This window comes from Eulemur rufifrons, chromosome 24, assembly GCF_041146395.1.
Source record: "Eulemur rufifrons isolate Redbay chromosome 24, OSU_ERuf_1, whole genome shotgun sequence".
Classification (NCBI taxonomy): domain Eukaryota; kingdom Metazoa; phylum Chordata; class Mammalia; order Primates; family Lemuridae; genus Eulemur; species Eulemur rufifrons.
In genome coordinates this window covers 9367749-9386169 of record NC_091006.1, presented here as the reverse complement: position 1 = coordinate 9386169, position 18421 = coordinate 9367749, and the positions used below count along the sequence as shown (strand labels likewise).

Sequence of the window (18421 nt, the reverse complement as noted above, 5' to 3'; positions counted from 1 at the left end):
ATACTAGTCCACAGGGCCTGCAGGAAAGGGAAAATTAGCTCATATGACTAACTTCGATGTCCTCCAAGCCTAGCAGAATTCCTCTTGAGTACAATTTTATAGAAACTTTTAGAAACTGAATAAAAATTTCAAACATGACAGTAATTCATATATTACTAAAAACTTACAATATATTAGGCACTGAAAAGGCAGAGTAGATTTGGCAGTCAATAAAGTCTCTCTCTTTTTGGAGCTTATATTTTAGTAGAATAGAGTTTGGCATCTCCATCATAGTACTTTTGGTTAACTCCAGATCGGAATCATCCTTCCTGAGCCTCTCAGCTGCATGTATCTGCTAAGTGTCAAGGTTCTGAATGAAGTCTGTATGTCTCCACTCTCATGAGGCTTCTCTGCTGTGTGGTCTCCTAACCACAGTGACATGTGGAGCTCCAGCTGAAATACTGACTCTTTTATGAAACAAATGTTTTGTCTCCTATGATGGCTCTGATAATTGGAATATTTAAGCAGCCATTTGAGATATTAAAACATAATTTTATAGAGCTTCTTTCTTGTGTGAATCCTCTGATGAAGGAAAGTTCTTCTCACTTTCATCATCAGCATGGGCTTTCTGATGAACGATAAGACTTGAGCTCCAGCTGAAGCTCTTCCCACAGTCCTCACATTTGTATGGTTTTTCTCCAGTGTGAACTCTCTGATGGGCTTGAAGGTATGAGCTCCAACTGAACACCTTCCCACATTCCTCACATTTGTATGGTCTCTCTCCTGTGTGGACCCTCTGGTGGGCTTGAAGGTAGGATCTCTGTCTGAAGCGTTTACCACACACGTCACATCGGTATGGTTTTTCTCCTGTGTGGACTCCACGATGAGCCAGAAAATTTGAGGCCCGACAGAAGCCCTTCCCACACTCCTCACATTGGTATGGTTTCTCTCCAGTGTGGCACCTCTGATGGGCTTGAAGCTGTGAACCTACGCTGAAGCCCTTCCCACACTCTGCACACTGATATGGTTTTTCTCCAGTGTGGACTCTCTGATGTACTTGAAGACTTGAGAATTGACTGAAGGCCTTACCACACTTCTCACATTTATAGGGTTTCTCTCCTGTGTGAATTCTACAGTGAACATTAAGATCTGAACTCCGACTAAAGCCCTTCCCACATGTACCACATTTGTATGGTTTCTCTCCAGTGTGGCCTCTTTGATGAGCCAGAAGATTTGAGGCCTGACTGAAGCCCTTACCACACTCCTCACATTTATAGGGTTTTTCTCCTGTATGGACTCTAACATGAATGTTAAAATCTGAGCTACGACTAAAGCCCTTACCACAAGCATCACATTGATATGGTTTCTCTCCAGTATGGCCTCTTTGATGGTCCAGAAGATTTGAGGCCCGGCAGAAGCCCTTCCCACACTCCTCGCATTTGTATGGTTTCTCTCCAGTGTGGCTTATCTGATGGGCTTGAAGGTGTGAGCCCACAATGAAGCCTTTCCCACACTCCTCACATTTATAGGGTTTCTCTCCTGTGTGGATTCTACAATGAATGTTAAGATGTGAGCTATAACTAAAGCCCTTGCCACATGCATCACATTTGTATGGTTTCTCTCCAGTGTGGATTCGCTGATGAGCCTGTAGTCGTGAACGCCAACTGAAGCTCCTCCCACACTCTTCACATTTATAAGGTTTCTTTCCAGTGTGGACTCTCTGATGGACTTGAAGATACGAACTCTGGCTGAAGCCTACCCCACACTCCTCACATTTATAGGGTTTCCCTCCTGTATGGACTATCAGAGAAGCTTGACAACATGAGCTTTTCCTGATATTCCTTCCATACTCCTCATATTTGTATGAATTGTCTCCAGTGGGGACTCTCTGATGATGGTGAGCATGTGACCTCTGACTGAAACCTTTACAAGATACATCATATTTGTATAATTTCTCTTTACTGTGGACTTTCTGATGGGCTTGAAGACTTGAAAACCGACGGAAAGTATTACCACATTTTTCACATTTGTAGGACTTCTCTCCTGCATGAGCTTTCTGGTTAATTTGAAGATGAGAGCTCCAAGTGAAACTTTTCTCACACTCTTCCCCTTTGTAGGGTTTTCCACCAGTGTGGACTCTGTGGTGAGCTTGAAGATGTGAATTCTGGTTACTGAATGCCTCATCTTTACAGGGTACATCACCTTGTTTTTCCAACTGAGAGCCAGTTCCTTGAATATTTACCATGGAATCTTGATACCTGGTTAACTCCCTTGTAACTTGTTGCCAGATTTGTGAGCAGAAAAGCTCTTCATGTGGCAGGTACCTTAATCCTATTTCTTGAAGAGTCTCCATCTCATTTAGATTCTTGCCTCCTAAAAGGATAAAGAAAATTCGGAGATGGGGCATATGAATGCTTTGTTCAGAGATGTCAAGGTTATAAACTTAGGCCAATTAGCCTAAGGCTTTTTTGAACCACGAGAAGGTTCTGTTTTTCATTGTCATGTTATCTTGTTATCTGATTTACATGCCCCAAGAAACCAAGAGGCAGTCCACTGGGCTCCCATTCACTGCACATTAACGAAACCCATTTAGAATCATTCTAAATTTCTAAGTGAGCTACAAGTTAGAAATTGGTGGCTACAAACTAAAAAAAAAAAAAAAAAAACAAAAAGGAAAAACTTCCTAGGAAATCTTTACTAAGAAGTTGCACCTCACTAAAGTCCTCATCTTTTGCTGCAGCAAGTATCTAATAAATAGCTTCCACATAATTTTGCTTACTGCATGGACATCTGAACAAAGTGGACCTGCTCAAAATGTCTAGTAGTACTCCTACAGATAGATTATCAGATGTCCCCTAGCAATGTCAAAAACCTTTGCCTTGGATGATTTCATTTGAAGTTTACTCCAACATTAGGCACCTTTGAGACACCGTACTGGTTGGAAAGACAGATGTTTGGGAAAGAAAATAACTCATGATCTAAGTGGCTGAAGTTTGAGTATAAACAGACAGTGGTCCTTTACCTCCTGTTGGGAAAGATCCTCTATGAGAACAACTGGGAGAAGAAGATTATGGTAGTAACAAATATTCTAAAACCTGATCACAATTAAAGCTTCTATAACCTCCAGGAGCAAAAAAAGTAAAAAAATTAGAATCTAATCTTTTAAAACAGAGCAAGAACTTGTGAGGAGGAAATAAGTAGGGCAAGAGTACAGACCTCAAAGTCAACACTGGACAAGAAGAGTCATGTTCTCCTTGGAACTTTGTTCCACCAGTTAGCATCAGGGCTTGCTCCTTACTTCTTATTCAGGTCTCTTTTCAAATAATGCTTATCAGGGAGTCCTCTTTTATTACCAAATATCAAATAGTAAATTCTCCCTGCCCACCATACATCTGTTTGGTGATTTCCATTCACTTGTTTTGTTTTTACACAGCACCTATTATCCTCTGACTAACTATGTATGACTTTTATCATTTTGTTTGTGTCTTTATATATCCAAGAGGACAAGCATTTTATATCGTTCACTACTTTATCACCACTCCAAGAACACTGCCTGACACATAGTGTTTAATAAATATGTTGAATAAATGAATCCCAATTTGACTTCATTGGGGGGACTTCGAGCCAAGTTACAAAATAAAAAGAGCTTTTTCAAATAAGCTATCCATAATAGCAAAGGGATGGGAAACACCAACTGCTTTACAGGGTATATCATGGGGAAGGTGAAAGCCTTCACTAGATAGGGCTAAGCTAAGTGGATGATGCTAAGAAAATCACGCTGATCACAAAATCATGGCAAGAATTACTTGAGAGAAAAAAAAATCACAAAGCATAAAAGTGGCATGGGGCCTATGGACTGATTGTGTCTGAAAGTTTTGTTCTTTCCCCCCATCTCTGTTTGAAATTTTTCCTTTTTCAAATGGAAGTCAACTCAGGAATAATGTTGTCTCTGAAAGTTGACTATAAAAATTGGGGAGTGTATTATAGATAAATTTTCCTATATGGACCACTGGTTTTCAAAGTGAAGGCTGGGACTCATTAGTGAGTTTGAAATAAACTTAGTAGCCATGACAAGCATTAACAGAGTAGAAAAATATCAGACATACTTTGTAAGCAGTAAAGACATCTCTCTGCATAAATGCTTAAGACTATTAAGACCACACACACACACACACACACACACTCTCTCTCTCTCCACATATGAGGGCTGTCCAGAAAGTATCCAGCCATTGTTAATGAGACTATATTACAGCCCTTGTACATGAATGTATTGTTTATGATATAAAATGTATTTCTTACTGTGACTCATACTCAAAAAGGTTTGAAAGCCACTGGCCTAAATGATTAAGAAAGGTATTAATTCCTCAATCCAACAATTAAATTGTTCAAATGGAAAGTTATGTTTTAGTGATGGAAGCTTGGAAAATATAATAGATAAATGTGTTTCTCTTAAGTTCATACCTACATAATTTGTTGTTTCTGTACACATTTTGCAAGTTATTACTTAAATGTGATTTTTTGTGTCTTCCTGAGGTTGTGTCAATTTGAAGAGGGTAATTTCCTAATTCTGCCCATTCAATTATTAATATGTTTCTAATTGAAAATATGTTAGGCCTTTGTTAGAATGAAGGGAAAACTGTCTAAAATCTACCTTCTTTAACATTTATTTAATGGCTATCTCCTATAACATTTATTTGTTTAGTGGCTAAGTTTTTAGAAAACAAAGGCATGGACATGTACACTGAATTTTTGAATATGGATGACTAAAATGATAGGTAACATTCTTTGCTGTAACTCTCTCTTTGAAAGAGGTAGACAGCTGTCACAAGGAACATCCTTAAAGGGAAAGACTCAAGATTTTTCTTTCCTTATGTAAAGTATAGCTATTTTCTTTTACAGGGGATCTGCCTAAAAAGTGGCTTATGAGAATTAATCTTTTCTAAAAAGTAGTTCTTCACCAAGTGAGTATGATTCACTACTAAAGGCTATAGGAAAACCACACAGGGGAAACATTCAATCTGATTACAGCTGGAAAGCTAAGCTAAGCTTTCATTAGATGTGGGGGTGCTATGGTCTCAATGTGTGCTCCCTGCAATTCATATGCTGAAATCCTAACTCCCAATAGAGAGGTGATTAGGTCATGAGGGTGGAACCCTCATGAATGGGATCAGTGCCCTTATACAAGAGGCCCAAGAGAGATCCCTTGTCCCTTCCATATGAGGACACAGCAAGAAGGCACCATCTGTGAACCAGAAACTGGGCCCTCACCAGAAATTGCATCTGCTGGTGCCTTGAACTTGGACTTCCCAGCCTCCAGAATGGTAAGAAGAAAATTTCTGTTTATAAGACACCCAGTCTAAGGTATTTTATTACAGCAGCCTAAATAAACTAAGATAGTGGATTAATGGATACCTATCTACATATATCCAAAAGCATCAAATATATTAAAATTAGATTAGACATTCATCAGGGAAAAAGAACTGTTCTGGTCTATGCCTTCATCACACTTTTTTGTTTACCAATCTTTAAGCATCTCTGTGACTTAATGGAAAAAAGTCCATGTAACCATTATTAACTCATTCAATAAATATTTACAGCACACCTGCACTCTGCCAAGTCTCTTCCATAGACTGACCGTATCAATAAACAAACAGAAAAAATTTCTCCTGTCCTGAGATTACACCCCAGTGTGAATGTAGTGAGATAAAAGAGTAAACAAAAATATATGTTAATATGGTAAGTGGTGGTCAGTGCTTACATGCAAAATAAAACAGGGTAGGGAAGGGGGAATGAAGGAAGGAGAAGGTATAATTAACAGAGTGTCATGGGAAGCCTTAGTTATGATGTTACATCTGAGAAGAGACCTCAGTGAAGTAAGGGAGAGGCCTAAAGGATTGACAGAGTGAAAGCCCACTCCTGATAGAAAGAAGCCAAATTAGTGGATGATGAGGCAGGAGCATCCTTGGCCAGTGTGGATGGAACTGATAAAGAGGGAAAAGTCACAGGTCATATTTACAGAGGGATAGGGGAAGAGGGAGGAACAGACATGTGGGATATTATAAGCACTTTAAAGCATCTGGATTTTACTCTGAATCAAGTAAGAGGCTATTGGAGGTTCTGTGCGGAGAATGATGTGATAGGACTAACATTCAAAAGAATCAATTCAAGTGGAGAATTAACTATAAAAGAGCAAGACTGAAGAGTGAGAGCAGTACAAAGAATGCTGCAGTAATGCACAGAGTAGGCATTGGCTTAGGCCACCGCCAGAGCCGCACAGCTCTCACCTGAGGAGTTATCACTCTGGGTAGCTGTCTTCATTATCCAGAGCTTTTTTTCTCTCTCTAACTGAGAAATACCATCTGGTTTGAAGGATGGGTGCCCTGTAGAAAAAGAAAGGACATATATTTATAATTACTACATTAGAGGCCAAAATTACTAAAAATTGCTGCTCTTACTTCATCCTCTTCAGGACATCAAAATTAGTGTTTTCCAAACTTTTAATCATGACCCATTGAAGGAAATAAATTTCATGCAAATACCTAAGATATGCAGACATAAGTATAATAAATTCCTGGAAAAATGTGTTTTCATTGTGCCCTCTCCACTATCTCTCACGCTCTTCTTGACAATAGGCTGCAGATTTTGCTACAATATGCAGTTTTTGCCAAGGGCTGATATTTTTTAACCTATTTTATTTCATTAAAAAATGGTGGTACAACTCACTAAATGTGTATCATGACCCACTAATTGGAGATGACCACAATTTGAAAAAGGACAAACCGTAGAGTAGTCATGCTGTCAATTTATAGTTCATTAACAAAATACACATTTAGCCGGGAAGACAGCTTTAAAAAACTCCATATCTGTGTCACATGATGATTAGAAAACTGAAAACCCGTTCGAGAGCTCCAAAGCCCTGCACACCCAAGGACACAGAGACACCCGAGGGAGCTGATGTTCAGCCGGAGAGTGCCTGTCCTCACCCACTGAGACCACGTTCCTGAAATTCTCCAGCATGACATCTCGGTACAGCTTCCTCTGGGCAAGGTCCAGCAGCCCCAGCTCCTCCTCAGTGAAGATCACAGCCACGTCCTTGAATGTCACTGCGTCCTACAACATCAAACAAACTGCACCTAAATCTTGCAACAAAGGTCCGCTAAAAGAAAGACAGCACTGAGAAAAGTGGAAAAGATGTGTAGGAAATGGTTCTGGATTCTGAGACCACAGTCAACTTTACTATAATATAGTTAAACATTCCAAATAAAGTACATTGTTTTGGTTTCTTCCTTTTCATAATAAGTGCTGAAAAGAACAATTTTTTACACAGATATTGTCCCACCTGTCTAACTATTTTCTTAGGATAAGTTTCAAGAAGTGAAAATTACAATGTCAAAGACTATACGACAGCAAAATCATGATATACAATTGCAGATTTTCTTTTCAATTTTGTCCCTATCTTATCCTTCTCCTAAGAGAATATAAGTATACCATAGACAGCACTGAACATAACCAATTTTTTTAAATCCTAGGCAATCTGATCAGTAATTAAAATAATCCTAGGAAATCTGATCAGTAATTAAAATACATATGAGACCAAGTACTGCCTCATGAGGTTGTTCTGAGGAATAAATGCAGTAAAAATAGTAAAGCACTTGGCAAGTCCTCTTGTACTACTGGACTTTTAAAACTAAGTACATTATTACTTTGATAAAATAAATTAATACATGAATTAAAAAATATAAATCAGTAAATAAGCATGCACAAGGTATAACTCAGGCATGGGTAAGAAAAATCTAGCTTTCCTATGTAAAAATATCTAATATTTTCTCTGATCAGTTACATCATGTTGCATCCTGTCATATTTGAATATTCTACATACAAAATACTTAAACCACCACATATCGAAAGTGCTTTTTCAATTTAGTGTTCCTAAGACGTTTGGAGTATTTTTTCCTACATTTTTTTTTCTCAGTAGCAATTTCTGTCTTAACATTAGGAATAAATAATAGCAAAACTCCTTCAAATTCCTTTTTGGGGAAAATGGTTATAAAAATTCTAAATTATTAATACTTACATGTCCCTGAATAGAGACAACTTATCTCACACACGTACCACAAAGTACATCAATTCAAGGGAATATAATGTAGCCATTAAAAATGTAAGACATATAATATTAATTAGAAAAGACAGAATTTGAAATTTTTACCTATACAATAATTACAAATATAGTCACAAATGCATAAGAGGAAAAGAACATGGGAAAATAAAAACAGTTGTTTTATAAGGGAAATAGTAGAAAACTGGGAGACTTTTATCCTCTATTATAGACTTTTCTATTTTATGCTTATTTATGAAATTATAAAGTCATAAAACAAAACAACAAAAATTAAACTACACTAAAATAAAAAGTAGCAAGCACCTGGCACACAAGAGGTTCTCAGATGTCTACTTTTCTCCTTAATTCTTCCCAAGAAAGAGAACAAGATCTGTGTAGTCTTTGAGAAATGGAGGACAATTATAACCTAGAAAGGGAAGTCCAACTCACCTCGGACTTGGTCATTTTGTCCTCCTCCTTCTGGGGAAAGGCCAAATCTTAGGAAGGCATATGTGGGAAAGAGGAATAAAGCTATGAGAGTTTGGCTAAGGATATTGATAACCCATATGGCTGTTTTACTTGAAATAGCAACAGTGTCCCTTCCTCAGGGTGGCCTCATGAGCAGAGTGTACACTGAATTCCAGACAACACTCACCCCTTTGGCTCTGAGAACCTGCAGAGAGTGACCTGCCCAACCAGATAGAGGGTTTCCTTAACACAAGTTCTCCTTGTGGCTTTCAAGGTATAACTACGATTCCAGAAAGAGTAGAAATTGATAGTAAAGTATGCAGGTTAAGAGAGTCATCTCTGGGGCCAAATGTCTAGATTCGTGGCACTGCTATTTATTAGCTGTGAAATCTCAAACAAATTATTAACATCTTCGTGCCTCAATTGTTCAACCATAAAATGGAAAAATTAACAATGAGAAAATTAATAATCTGGTAGGATTGTAGTAAGAATTAAATGAGTAGGGAGAAAGCTCAGAGAACACTTTCAGAGTACCTTATTTCTTAGCTGCAGAAAAGCAGGTAATATTCAGTAACATAAAAACTGCCCTCATAAATGGTTTCTATCTATGAGCCTTTAGAGAATGTTGCTCTGTCATATGAAAATCACCTCTGAAATATCCGCTATTCTCTCTTGGTTTGTCATACTTAACTTGATGCCTCTTCAATAACATTTAAGATTACAGTAGTCCCCCCCTTATCTGTAGTTTTGGTTTCCATGGTTTCAGCTGAGGTCAACTGCGATCCAAAAATAGGTGAGTATAGTACAATAAGATATTTTGAGAAAGAGAGAAAGAAACCACATACACATAACTATATTATAATATATTGTTATATTTTTAAAATTGTTCTACTTTACTATTAGTTATTCTCTTACTGTGCCTAATTTATAAATTAAACTTTATCATAGGTATGTATGTATAGGAAACAACATAGTATATATAGGGTTGAGTACTATCTCAGGTTTCAGACATCCACTGGGGGCCCTGGAACATATTCCCTGTGAATAAGTGGGAACTACTGTACATAGATGACTGATTATTTTTGGTGGTAAAATATGTAACATAAAATTTACCATTTTAATCATTCTTTAAGTATACAGTTAAGTAAGTACATTGCTTTGTCATGCAACCATTACCACTATCCATCCCCAGGACTTTTTCATCAACCCAAACTGAAACTCTTGTAGCAATGATTCCCCATTCCCTCTCCCCTAGTCCCTGGTAACCACTTTGCCTCTAGGAATTTGACTGTATCAATGCCTGGTTTTTAGAAGGTATAAGACTTCGCAAAATTTACTTTGTTAACAGTAGGGCCTTAAAAAGACTATCATGGAGATAAAGAAAATTTAATAAAATCCTGTCACTCTGCAAGATTTACGCAACCATAAGTTTGATAATCAGTATGTCATTGAAATTAACAAGCTATAATAATCAGAGTAATGGTAAAAACAAAAATGGTAATGTTTAACATTAAATAAAGAATACATACATGTTAGGACCTTGTGAAGCACTTGGCGCACATTGTTTCATGAAGGTACTCAACATAAAATTGTGAAGAAGCTACTGTCGTACCAGTCATCTAACCTTGGTCCAACTACCTAAACCTCTGTGCCTATCCTCAGACATAAAAAGGAGATAAAAACTGAATTTTAATCATAAGATTATTGTGGGGAATAAATAAATGATTTTATGCAATACCTGGCATTTTAGGAAGTTCTCAGCAAATGATGATAGTGAAAATCGTTGTGCCCATTTAACAGCTGAGGAAGCTGAGGCTTGGTGAAGTCAAGAGGCAGGAGTGGTACCTGAATCCAGCTTTCATACCAGAGCCAGTACTCTAAATCTTGTCTCTTTGTTGCTTCTAAAGACAAAAATAAGCAGATGGGAGTCTAAGCACTCATGGAAAGAGAAATGACAGCTTAAGAGCTAGAGATAAAAAAAAAAAAGACATAGAAATGGAGAGAGTACTCTGAAGCGAAAGGAGCTGCTGGAGGGAGAAGAGAACAGACCAGACCAACAGTATTGGAATATTGGCATCTCCAACTTGCTAGTACTTTGTGCCTTAATGTCAAGTCTATAAATTGGGAGTAATAATACCAACCTCATAGGAAGGTCAAAGTGACTAAATAGACATAAAACATTTGGAACAATGTCTGACAGCTTAAACAATCATTATAAGTTATCCATAAACCCATACGGCTGCTTTACATGAAATAGTCAAGGAGCCCCTTCCTTGGTGCTATGGATTGAATGTTTGTATTCCCTTGAAATTCATGTGTGGAAGCCCTAATGTGATGCTACTGGGAGGTAGGGCCTTTGGGAGATAATTAGGTCATCAGAGTCGAGCCCCCATGAGGGGATTGATGTCCTTATAAGAAGAGAAAGTGAGTTGGTGCTCTCTCTCTCTCTTGCTCCCATATGAGGATACAAGAAGACAGGACATGCAAACCAGAACGAGTGGCTTCACCGGACACTGGATTTGCTGACAACTCAATCTTGGACTTCCCAGCCTCCAGGACTGTGAGAAATAAATGTTTGTTGGTTAAGCCACCCAGTCTATGGTATTTTTGTTATAGCAGCACAAACTAAGACACTCAGGGTGGCTGCAGCTGTACATGACTGGATGAGCAGAGCATGGGTTGGATTCTAGATACCACTCAACCCTTCAGCCGAGAGCCCCTGTACAGTGAACAACCAAGTTCTCCTTGTAGCTCTCAGGGTATGATTCTGATTCCAGGGAGAGTAGGAATTGAGAGTAAAATACCCAAGTTAAAAGGTAAGTTTAATTACTGTTTAATGTATTTATTAGTAAATTATTATTAGATAGTCCACCTACTTCAGCCAGAAGAACTATGGAAAACGGCAATGTAAAACTTTCCAATCTTGGAAGAAATCGCCTTTTAGAATTTGTAATTCACTTTGTTCTAACTCTATATTTGCCCAGCAACCTCTGCTCAGTAAGAGTGTTTTGCAGGGGGATCTTTCTATTGCTTCTGGGGGGAAAGGGATAATTAGTAAATCAACTACATGTCTTGTGATTAACGCTTATGCAGCTTTATATCCCAAGCACCTAGAACAGCACCTGTAACAGAGTAACTGCTCAACAGAACTGACTGAAAGAATGAATGAACTCACCATTGGACAGGTAGAGGCATATGGAAAGACTAAACTAGTTGGTCTAAGGTCTCTCTGAATTGTGTAATTCTGAGATTGACCCCAGTTGGAAGGATTTGGAGAGAGTTTTATTTCCAATTTATTCCTCTAGGTCTTTCACAATATTTGCTGATCTTGAGCAAGATCAAGGTCATCTTTGGAAGGAAAAGAGTCTCGGGATTTTGTTAAATATCATCTTAGGAAGGTGCTTTCTCCTCCTCAAAGTCAGTGCCTACATGGTTTGCTGTTACAGAATCCACAGAATATGTCCATCAAAATATTGACAATGACAACTATTTCATTGCCTGCATAACTAGCACCAGACAGGTTAACTTATTACTTCTTCATTAAATAAATAAGTTTGTTAATTCAATGGACACCATGGGAACATTACTAAAAAAGATATTTAATACAATTCCCTAGTCTCGAGATGCTCCCAGTCAAGTGATTAGGAAACCAGCAATTGCGCTACAAATGGTTAAGTGCCAGAGTAATGCACAGGGTCTTGTGGCAGCACAGGAATGGGCTCCTATCCCACACTGGAATGCAGGGGGTTCTTAACGTGGATTAATCTGAGTCCTGGAGGATGACTGAGCTCTATTAGCCAAAGGGAAGCAGAATTGCTAAGAAAAAAACTGCCAGAGAACAAATGTTATGATGTGAAGGCAAACAAGAGGCAGAAAAAGATGGGCAGGAAAGCACAATTCAAACCATAATGATTTCCACTGGAACTATACCTTCTTTCGATGGCATTAACCTCTCCATGTTGTCACTCAGCCGCCTTCATAAATAAGACCTAGGCACAATTAATCCCATCAGCCAGACCACCTGTACCCCACCAGATCCTCAACACAACAGGTTTTACCTCTATCCCAGCCTCTGAAATTATTCTAACAAGCCAATCATATCCTCTTTTGGGAACCAAGGATCACCCTACCCTCTGTCACTACAAAATCAACCTACCACAGCCCCTGTTGGTTCAATCTATTCCTAGTGCAGCCCCCACATGGCCCTGCATGGAGTGCGCTGTTCTCCTCCCCTGTTGACTAATAAACTATTGCCAATCTTAACTGTGTAGGCTGAGTGTAGGGTTTGTGTGTTCAGCCACTTCATACCATTCAGCGGGGTGGCTTAGTCCGTTTATGCTGCTTAACAAAATTCCACAGGCTGGGTAATTTATTTCTCACAGTTCTGAAGTCTGGGAAGTCCAAGTTCAAGGTTTCAGCAGGTTGTATGTCTAGTGAGGGCTTTCTTGCCGTGTGCTCACAGTGCAGAAGGGACAGAAGGACAAAGAAAAAGGGAGGAAGACTGTGTCTTCAAATGGCAAAAGATGCGAACTCTTTCTCAGAAGCCTCTTTTTAAGGGCATTAATTCACTTATGAGGCTTAATCACTTCCTAAAAGGCCCCACTTCTTAATACCAGCACGATGGGGATTAAGTTTCAACATATGAATTTTGGGGGACATTCAGACTATAGCAGGTGGGGATCCTCCTTCACCAATGAGACGAATAGGTGATCACAACAATATCAGAATTACTAATAAAGAACACAGAAGCTCAAGCTCACTGAAATAGTGTAAGGTCTGAATCTTTATATTTTTTACCAAGTTCCCCAGGTGATTCTGATGTGATGCCAGTTCAAGAACCACTGCGTTATTCTGTATGGCCTCTCAAGGAGTCAATGGAATTGCCCCAGGGCACCCAGGAAGCCAGGGGCAGGGCTGGGCCTGGCACTAGGCCTGGTTACCAGCTCCTGGCTCCTCTCCATTATATGATGCCCCTGGAGCTCTCCCTAAGAGGAAAGAGCAGCAGAATAACTGGTAAATGCCTCTGGAGGTAATTGTCAGAGTGAAAAAGGAGGCTTTCCTTCAGACCAGTGCTGTCCAACAGAAATACAATGTATGCCATTTGTGTAATTTAAAATTTTCCCATAGCCACATTTAAGAAGGTAAAATGAAGCAAATGAGCTTAATTTTAACAATGTATTTCCTTTAACCTAATATATCCAAAATATTATCACTTCAACTTGTAATCAGTATAAAAATTATTACGATATTTTACATTTTTTTTCCATACTAGGTCTTTGAAATGTCGTGTCTTACACTTGTATCTTACACTTATATCAGGAGTTCAATAATCTCATATAGTTAATGGCTACCATATTGGATAGCACAGGTTCAGATCTTTTCAACAAAGCAATATTGACCATACAATCATCCCCCAGGGACTTATTTAGTTCAAAAGACAGAAAATTAGTGTTAGTTATAGATTTAAACAATCCTTATCATAAATAATTCATTTTTTATCAAATATATGATAGAGATGAAGTATCAAAAGAAAAAGTGGAAGGTGGGGAAGAATACTTAAAATATACCTTTGCCCCTTCAGTAACTTGTTGCATTTTTCATGTTGCATAATCATCTACAGAAGATAACGGCCAGCTTTAGTCTGTAATAGAGGGCTGACTACGTGCCAGGCACTATTTCAAGCACTTTACATACTTTTTAATCTTGACAGAAACCTTAGGAAGTAGGTATTGATATTATTCCTACTTGTTAGGTAAAAAACTGAGGCACACAAAGATTAAGTAACTTGCCCAAGGTTATCCAGTTACTGAGCATCAGAGTTAGGTTTTCATTCTAGCTGCTGAGGCTTGATTCTGATTCTGCCCCTTGCTGACTGTGCCACCAAGTCATTTGTTCAATTAACTTGTCTGTGCTTGTTTCTTATCTTTAAAATGAGAATAAGAACAGGATTGTTGTGAAAAATAAATCAAGTAGTCTATGTAAAGCACTGGAAATTCTTCAAGTCATAAGAAACACCCAACAAATGTCAGCTGTTCTCATCACCACCATTACAATGCAAATAAAAAAAACATTGAATCTTAAAGTTGATTTATCTGTAAGGGAATTTGTTCGAGATCATGACAATATTATCCATAATTGTGTATCAACTTTTGAACACTCTGAAAAAGTTGATGGATTCTACAGCCCACCCAAAGTAAGTGAGATAAAGGACAAGGAATACGGATAGTCCTCCTATTTTGTTCTCTAATCCCAAACTGCAGTATCTTATTTCCAGCTGCCTGTTTGACAGCTACATGAATCATACTTACTCAGTGAATAACTCCTCTTTGTCAACCTTTTGCTCGGCACTCTGAGAATATGATGATATCCGTGACACAGAGGTCCCTGCCGTCTAATGGGAGAGAGATAAGAAACTAAGAGTTATATGCCAGTGGCAAGCATGACTCCAAAGGAGTAAAGAAAATCCATCATCTTTCTTTTCCTACCTGCAATTCTTTCTAGTTTTCTCACTTAAGTATCATTCTCTTAGTTGCCAAGAGTGAAAACCTTAGAGTTACTGTTAATATCTGTTATGGGTTAAATTGTTTCCCCCCAACTCAAAGTTCATATGTTAAAGTCCTAACCCTCAAAATGTGACTGTATTTGGAGACAGAGCCTTTAAAGAGGTGATTAAGTTAACATACAGAGGGACAAAAGGAAAGCTTGCACACACACAGGAGAAAGGCCTTAGAAGAAACAAAACCTGCTGATACCTTGATCTTGGACTTCTACCTTGTGAAAAAATAAATTTCTGCTGTTTAAGCCACCCAGTCGGTGGTATTTTATTACTGCAGCCATAGCAAAAGAACACAAACTCCCCTCCCTTAGCCTTCATATATAAACAATTTATAATAATTAAATTTTAAGTCCTACTGACTCAATCTCTGGGTTTGCTTTAAAATATTCAAAGGAAAAAAATGTGCATGGGGAGGTGGAGAAGCAAGATTAGCAAGGCTCAAAGCAGGGTGGTTGTTACATAGGAGTTCATTATATTATACTTCGGGTATGTTTGGAAATTTCCATAGTAAAGAACTAAGAGTGTAAAAACCCACTGTGCATAGTGTGACAACAATTTCATAAAACACAAATACATGTTAAAAGCTGCTAAACAGAAATGCATTATAATGCTAATATAAAAATTATCTCTATCTTCATATTAAGGTAATTTATAATTTTATACATATTTCTGTATTTTCTGAATTTTGTAAATGAGCACGCATTTCTAAGAATATTAACTATAAATATTGTTTTAAAATCAAGTTAAATGAGAATTATTTCAAAATTTTATAAACAAGTCCAAACTCATTAACCTTGCTTTCAAAATCCTCTACAATAAAATTCCAACCTCTCTCCCCATCTTGATCCCACATGACTCCTCTGCAGCCAGTTTCTTATGGTTGAGTATTTATATGGCTTGCTTTTTCTATTTTATTTCCTAATATCAGTTTTAGGATTCCAAACTATGGGACCAAGGATATCCAAAGATATAAGGAACACAAGCCCTAGACACAAATCTCACTGTTCTTAACTAGCACTGTGACATAGTGTAAGTAACTTAGGCTCTCTTTGTTTCCATTTCCACATCTACAAAATAGGTGTATAGTACCCACATCACAGGGCATTTGTGAAGGTTAAAGGTGTTTATTTTTATAAAGTCCTTACAAAGACACTTAGCACTCCATGTTTAACTATTACGATTATTACTCATGTTACATATTTTCCCAATTATTCAACAATAATCGAACACTTCGGTAGCAGAAACATTTGCTAATGAATGAAATACCTTCTCCCACTTGTAACAGAAAAGAAAGGTGACTGCTAAGTCCTGTAACAGGGGCTCTGGTGCCAGGAGCCTAGACTTCACTCTCTCCTCCTCTCTGCAGCATTCTTTCAGGAGTCAGGGCAGAGGAAAGAAAGGAGGCTGGGAGATCTTGTCTGTGGTTCTGGAAAATCCACAGAGGATAGCCCTAGACTCCATCTGTGAGTGACGCATTCTTTCTTGGAAAACAGGTCAGAAGTAGTCCAGGAACAGCCTCCTTTACCGCAGAGAGCAGAAAGAAGAGCCAGTCATACTTCGAGGAGCTTCCTGTGAAGGGAATACTTTTCAGGTCATTAGGATAGTCACAATATTAACAGCCAACACGTTGCCACATGCCTGCACTGTTTTATAAATACTTTACGTGTAGTGTATCACTAATTCTCAAAACACTGTATAAGGTAGGAACTCGTTAATATTCCCTTTTAGAGAAGAGGACATTAGGGAACAGAAAGATGAAGTGCTCACCCAACGTTGTATCGCTAGGAACTGACAGAGCGTGTGGAAGGTGGGGGAAGGCGCGTTGGGCAATGGAGAGCCGGGGACACCCTCAGACACTGCCCCATCCAGGTCCATTTCCAACCTGGGGACGCGCGAACCGCCCCAAGCGCACAGGCTCCAGAGAGGGAGAGGTAAGCAGCCGCCCCGGCCCCTCAACCCCGCCTTCTGCCGCCGGCCGCGGATTCTCTTCCCGGCGATCCCGTGGGCCCCGCGGACCCTACGACCAGGCCATAAAAGTTAAAAGTGGTCGCGGGGTCACGAGGCTCACTCACCTGTCTCAGAGGAACAGAGGCCGTGCTCACAACCTCCCGCAGCGGAAGTGCCTCGGACTACGGGGAGCTCGGGAACTACACTTCCCAGGATCCCCGAGGAGCACAGAGGCCACTGCCCCGCCCCTCCAGGGCGGAACTGCCGGCTCCAGCTCTCAGGGCCAGACTCGTATTTCCCAGAATCCCCGAGTAGAGCGGGCTTCACCTTCCAGCCTTCAGGTAGCCGAAATGCCAGCAAACACTCAGAGCACTGGATTATACTTCCCTATTGCCCCAGCGGAGCAAGTAACAAAGCCACGCTTTCCTGGAGCGGAAGTGCCCCAAACCACAGAAAGCGTCTGGACTTCACGTCCCAGAATCCTCTGTAAGGCTGAGCTTCCCGCCAGACTGCAATTTTCCTTTTGAATTAGCAGGTGGAGTCTAAGTAAAGTGCTTATAGAGCTCAGCCTGCCTCTTTACTTTTTGCCGTTGTTCCCTTTCACACGTGGCCGAAGTTGGATATATATATATATATATATATATAACATATATATATAACATATATATATATAACATATATATATATAACATATATATAACATATATATATAACATATATATATAACATATATATATAACATATATATATAACATATATATATAACATATATATATATAACATATATATAACATATATATATAACATATATATATATAACATATATATATATAAAGGAAAATAATTATAAAAGAATGGTACGCGTAACCTAAAATAGAGATAATAAAAGGGACGGGCCGAGCAGCACTGAACAAGTCTTTATTATATCGGCCTGGATTCACCTGTGACTAAGAACATGCAAAAAAGGATTTGCAGCCATCGAGCTGGACATGAAACCAAAGCAGCAAAATTGTCCGCTTTTTTTCGCTTTACTTTTCTTTCGCTTTACTTTTCTTGCATTCTCAGAGAATTGGAGGAAATATAGTGTGGTATAAGCCCTACCCTATATAAAATCATTTAAAAATTTCTTCTGAGTTCAGATTAAGGAGTCACATCACCTACTTCCTACTGTTATAATCAGGAATCCGTAAAGGTGTCTTATGAATCGACAAATCAGTTGAAACTAGGATGTGTGTGATTATTCAGTAACGGGGGGTGGTGAAGTGAGGGCTCAACTCATGAAACTAGCAAAAAAAAAAAAAAAAAAACCAGAAAGCTATGCTATCCACTTTTCTCCAAGGTAGAAACCAAATACTTTTCCAACTTTATTACGAAAG

At 38.8% G+C, this 18421-nt stretch overlaps 1 protein-coding gene and 1 long non-coding RNA gene across 2 annotated transcripts; both read right to left on the bottom strand.

The window, feature by feature from the left end:
• Positions 1-402: 402 nt before the first annotated feature.
• Positions 403-10437, bottom strand: ZNF45 (zinc finger protein 45). Its single transcript, XM_069457440.1, has 5 exons — positions 10281-10437; positions 8525-8571; positions 6963-7089; positions 6264-6359; positions 403-2352 (listed from the first exon to the last, which is right to left on the bottom strand). The coding sequence occupies exons 1-5, from the start codon at positions 10285-10287 to the stop codon at positions 533-535; spliced, it is 2097 nt and encodes a 698-aa protein (XP_069313541.1). The 5' UTR covers positions 10288-10437; the 3' UTR covers positions 403-532.
• Positions 10438-14915: 4478 nt separating this feature from the next.
• On the bottom strand, positions 14916-17196 carry LOC138375085 (uncharacterized). Its single transcript, XR_011231412.1, has 3 exons — positions 17171-17196; positions 16365-16667; positions 14916-14933 (listed from the first exon to the last, which is right to left on the bottom strand). It is a non-coding gene; the product is annotated as an uncharacterized lncRNA (long non-coding RNA).
• Positions 17197-18421: the final 1225 nt, after the last annotated feature.

Bases quoted from the DNA above. Each gene is read 5' to 3' on its own strand.
- ZNF45 (XM_069457440.1), bottom strand. The intron at 6,360-6,962 runs GTGAGGACAGGC...CTTTTTCTACAG, and splicing joins CAGGAACGTGGTCTCAGTGG to GGCACCCATCCTTCAAACCA. The intron at 2,353-6,263 runs GTGAGAGCTGTG...TTATCCTTTTAG, and splicing joins CCAGAGTGATAACTCCTCAG to GAGGCAAGAATCTAAATGAG.